This window comes from Silurus aristotelis (assembly GCF_946808225.1).
Source record: "Silurus aristotelis genome assembly, chromosome: 21".
Lineage (NCBI taxonomy): Eukaryota > Metazoa > Chordata > Actinopteri > Siluriformes > Siluridae > Silurus > Silurus aristotelis.
The window spans coordinates 4,789,672-4,795,130 of record NC_139594.1 but is presented as its reverse complement, the minus strand read 5'-3'; the positions used below and the strand labels follow the sequence as shown (position 1 = coordinate 4,795,130).

The 5,459-nt window shown below is 38.9% G+C and overlaps 1 protein-coding gene across 1 annotated transcript in view; it reads left to right on the top strand.

Moving 5' to 3' along the window:
• Positions 1-1,463, top strand: part of LOC310716615 (hemicentin-2) — a gene marked incomplete at its 3' end in the record, with an annotated part of 325,208 nt that extends 323,745 nt beyond the window's left edge. The window contains exon 14 of the mRNA XM_083523898.1: positions 1,294-1,463. Coding sequence (XP_083380024.1) covers positions 1,294-1,463 — 170 coding nt within the window. The remainder of the gene's footprint in view (positions 1-1,293) is intronic.
• Between the last annotated feature and the right edge of the window lie 3,996 nt (positions 1,464-5,459).

The following is a 5,459-nucleotide window of genomic DNA, read 5'->3' as shown; positions in this document are numbered from 1 at the left end:
TCTGACCACACAATGGAAACAATTTTCCACTTTGCCACAGACAATTTTCCATGCACAGAGAAAAAAAGAGAAAGCGGCATTTCGAAATGTTCCACTGTGAAATATGGGTTTATGAGATTTGGAAATCATTGCATTAATACACAGTGTTTTACTGATACACAGTAAAAACACGTTTACAGTTTAAATAAATTATTGTAACAGAACATCATTCACTGCCTGCGCATTAATAAACCCAGGATTAAAACTGAGGTTTAAAATGTGCAACCTCAGCTCTAATTCTCACAGCTCCTTCAGCCTTATCCAAAAGAAATGCCAACCAATCCGATTGTAGTATTCAACTATATTGTAATGTAAAGCTGTGTAAACATTTGTATACCTTATATAAAGTCTTTCATTCACTAGTGCCTCTTTCTTTCTCTCTCTCTCTCTCTCTCTCTCTCTCTCTCTCTCTCTCTCTCTCTCTCTCTCTCTCTCTTTCTCACTCTCTACCTTTCTCTCTGTCTATCTTAACCCTTATACATAAAAATAAATAAGCTTATCAATTTACTGGAAAAGTTAAAGCAATGTTGCAACGTGCTGACACTGGAGACTCCTTCCAACCTTCGTAAATGCTAAATAATCATTTTCTCACAGAAATCATCCCTATACAGATAACAACACACATCCCAGTAACATTATTGTATTAGAGCAAAGCTTACATGACTGTCCGAGCAGCTGTTCTAGACAATTCATCAACACCAGGGGTGAACTGACCATCTGGCACACAGGGCATTTTTCCACTGGGCCAAAGTACTTTTTTTGGGCTGATACATCTCATTTTGTTTTTGTCTGATCGTCCCATAAAAATCTTTTTAGCCCATTCTTTTTTCTCTGCTAAATTAGTTGATAGCGCAGTTTCGTATTTGTCAAAAATATTTTTTCCAGCCCATAAGACATTTAATCAGCAGCTCATTGGATCTTTTCTTAATTGACATTGGGCTGACCCACTCATATCTTTAAACAACTCCCTTTTGAGGCTCTGTGTGAGGGTGCGTATGTCAAAATATTCAGAGAGAGATGGAGAAGAAAGACAAGGGAGGTGCAGAGAAATTGCATGAAAAAAGAAAAAAAAAGAAAAAAAAAAGATGCTGCAAATCGTGTCAAAATAGCAGACATGTTTTCTGCCACAGCAGGACATTCATCAGCTGCCATGGGACGTTACCACGTCTGCTATTCTGACCACCGAGCTCTCCTCACACGTGAGTTTTTCACCGGAAACGACAAGATCTCGCTTCCACACCCGCACAACTCCAGATTTGACTCCTGCGCGCTTCGCCGTCTACGTGAAGATTCAGCTCAAAGGTCGCCGTTTTGACACCATTGTTGAGATCCGGTGTGAATTGCAGAAGGTGCTGGATATGTGTCGAAAAGAAGTCTTCCAGGACACATTCTCTAAAGTGACAGGAATGCGGGGAGAGCTGTAGTGCTATTTTGAAGGTGATCGAATGTAAACGTAGATAAATAAAGTACTTTGTTGAAAACAGAGCGAGAACAGAGTCTCAAACCTTTTAAATACCACCTCGTATTTTCTCTGTGGGACAAAATCTACTGAAATCCTCCACATATACAGATTAGACAGAGGTTAGCATGTTCGAATGTTTCTTTAAATATGCTGAGAAGTAACCTCTGATCTTCTTTTCCCTAGGTCTTCTTGATTTGGCACCCCTGCTGCTACAAAAATCTGGAAGGTTGATTTCTAAAAAATCTGCACAGATGCTGCACAGTGGGTCTGAGCGGCTGAGTGTGCGTTTGTATTGTTTCCCGGACTGAATTCAGCCCACATCGGTGGCGCAGCATATTGCGTCGTCCGTTTTTATTAATTCGTTTATAACGACGCACCATCCATTATGCTGATGTGTGTGTGTGTAACAATGACTGGAAGCTACCGCCGAGCTCATCGGTCTCGTCTTCAAAAAACCACGAAGCGTGCCATAATGTCTTTCGTTTGTATTCAGCAGTGTTAGCAGCACTGTTTCAAGACAATATTTACCCTTGTTCTATACCCCGGTCTCTCACGGGTCTCTCACGGGACTCGCTCAATCCCCAAGCCCATCCTTCACCTGGCTGCTGTGCATCTCTGCAACGTATTTACAGAGGCGCATGCCGCAGAGGACCCGGTTCACAATGCAGCCAATGCACCATCTAGGAGAAAATGTCAGTTTGGATCACAATCTCGTCACTCATCCTTACCTCTGCCTCTCTAGCCTTCTCTCTTTTTTTCTCTCTTTCTCTCTGTCTGCCTCTTTATGCTTCACACACACAGACAGATGGAGACATACTCTCTCTCTCTCTCTCTCTCTCTCTCTCTCTCTCTCTCTCTCTCTCTCTCTCAGTTGCCTTTCTCTCGGTTTTTGGCTGTTACATCACCTACAGCGACAAAACTGATTCTCGTTCTTAGTCATTCTCCAGATCATCATTATTTGTGTTGCCTACCATCATGGCCATATGAATTAAATCGCATGGATTTACTAAAACAATAAAGAATTTAAACAAACAAACAAACAAATAAGAGGATTGCAGAAAAGGAGGTTTTCAAGCCACCTTTTGAAAAATTTGGGGACGTTTCTGCATTAATACTCTGCTCACACACGTTTTTCACCCTCCTGCTGTGTGGAAAAAAAACCCAAAGTGCTTGGGCTTCCACAGCCAGACTATGTAACAGCTTTTTCCCACAAGCCATCAGACTTCTCAGTGAGAGACTGGACTGACACACACACAAACACACACACACACACACACACACACACACACACACACACACACACCTTCATTGCATTCTTTTGCACAAGTAACTGCTACATGTACGGTTTTTATTATTATATGGAAATTATATAGAGTAGTTTCATGTTAAAGTAACTAGTGTTACTTTATATTGTTTTATGACTTGTAGTCCTGGAAGGTCATTGTTTCATTTCAGTGTACCTTACTGTATATGGCTGAAATGACAAAAAAGTTTCCTGACTTCAGTTACATTTTGTACATTTCTGTAGCAAAATTACAATCACTCATATTGACAACTGACAGTACATTTTAAATAATATTTTTCACAGAGCTTTCCTCTTCAAAAAACATTAGGAATGCCTATTGTGAGTGGAGACAGTGGTGGACAGTAACAAAGTAAATGTAATTTGTTACTTTACTCAAGTAGCTTTTTCATGTATCCGTACTTTACTCATATATTTTCATTCAGACTTTTACTTTAACTTCACTTTAACTACCGTAATTTCCGGACTATAAAGCGCACCCAAATATAAGCCGCACCCACTGAATTTAACGTATATTTTTATTTTTAAAATAAATAAGCAGCATCTGTCTATAAGCCGCAGTGTCTACACTGAAACTAATGTGTAACGGGTGAAATATGTTGCGCTTCCTTTAGGAGCATAGCGGTATTTTGGGAATAGCCTGCTGGTGCATTTTTCCGGTATTCCTGCATGTGTGGAGACCGAGGAATATGTCCTTATTATTTTCTGATGCTCATTTCTAAGTTTCTTTGACTAACCCGTAACGCTGTTGCCAAGAAAAATAAAAAAGCACGAGTTTTGGAAACCTGTCTGTGCTTATATGATTTCTGTTGCAACTGGAGTTAGCGAGCTCTCCCATTACCCAGACTCAACGCGTTACAACGGCTTGTATCTAAACAGTAGCCTACCAAGAAAGTCATTGTTCACTGTCTTCCTCCTTCCTTTCATAACTATTTCTCGCAGGAGTTTACCTGGCATCGTCGTGCGTTTAAAAATCACCCGATGGAAGTTTTTTCTCCCGATGCCGTGCAGCTCAGAACACAGGTGAGGTGCGTTTTTTTCATTTCCGTTCGGAAATTTTATTTCTCTAATGTTATGGGGTTTAGTGTTTTGGCTTGAATTTTGTGAAACCGGGAAAAACCCAGGAAAAAATCATAAATTAGCCGCTTGGTTGTTTAAGCCACAGGGTTCAAACCGTGGGAAAAAAGTAGCGGCTTATAGTCCGAAAAATACGGTACATTTCAAAGTCAACATTTTTTGCACTTCGGTAAGTCCAAAACAAAGTACATCGCCAGATTAATTGGCGAATATTAAGACGAATACAAAGTGACCGATCCGAAATCTTTAATTTCCTGATAGCATCTTAATGTTGTTTGCAGAACACACAATTGTTTGGTTGGCAAAAGTATTAGAACATAGTTTTAAAGTGAATGGAGTTAATATGAAAAATAAATGTCTGTAGTTCTTAATTGGTTCATTCATAATTTTTGTATAATGCCTTGAATTACATCTGAAAGTCTACACTCCAGTCATATCATGATTATAAATCCATTGTGATGATGACAAAATTGCAAAACCAACTAAATACCCTACAACCCTGATTGTATGTTTGTAAAAATCAGTCTAGTTTTTGTTTTCTCAGCCGAAACCGATAATTTGTTAGTATCTATATAAAACTAGTTCTAGTCCACTTAGCACATACTGTATAACATTTGTATTGATACAATACTACACACTGTCCCATAAAACACTATAATAAAAAATACAATTAAAATAACCTAGACTTGGGAAAAAAAAGTGTTGAACCTAAATGGCTAAAATACAGAGGTCACTTGTAGGGGATTGTGGTTATATGATTCCAATGGACCTGTTGCTATTATGCTGGACAGCTAATAATCTGATACTGGTCATGATATAAGATTTCTTGGACTATTATGCATCAATGTTTTGCACTTTTACATTTGTGCCATAATGCACTTTAAATATATACAATTTCCCACGTGATTGTTTGATTGTAAATTCATTATGGTTGCATTAAATAATTCATAAATCACAAAAAATCCTTCACTGTACTAATACTCATATACCCAACTGTGTGTTTGTAAAAAAACCAAAAAACAGTTAAGTTTCAATGTTTCCAGAGGGACTGGACATTTGTTAGTTTTTATACAGCATAGTCCCATTCAAACATACACCAATCTGTCATAACATTATGACCACCTGCCTAATATTATGTTGGTCCCCCTTTTGCTGCCAAAACAATCCTGACCTGTCGATCATTAACAGCATCAACCCGCTTCAACAATTTGAGCTCCAGAAGCTTGTCTGGTGGATCGGACCACACACGCCCGATTTCCACACGGACTTCCTTGGACCACTTACCTGACATTTGTATAGCAGGTGCAAGTTCAAAGTCACATATGTGGGAATGATGATAGTTATTTAATCACAGCGAACCGTTATACCCCACAGCTAATGCTCGGATACTTGTCATTTTTATCGACTTTTAAACGTTTAAACCTTACTCCAATGATAACGATGGCAACTTTCAAATAAATACTGACACAATAATGCGCAAAAGGTGTCACAGTGATGTAGCATGTTTGCTAACTGCCTTTACACACCTCCCACATCAGCAGTACAGCCAAAGAAAATTAGCTGTGGCGAATAATGTTT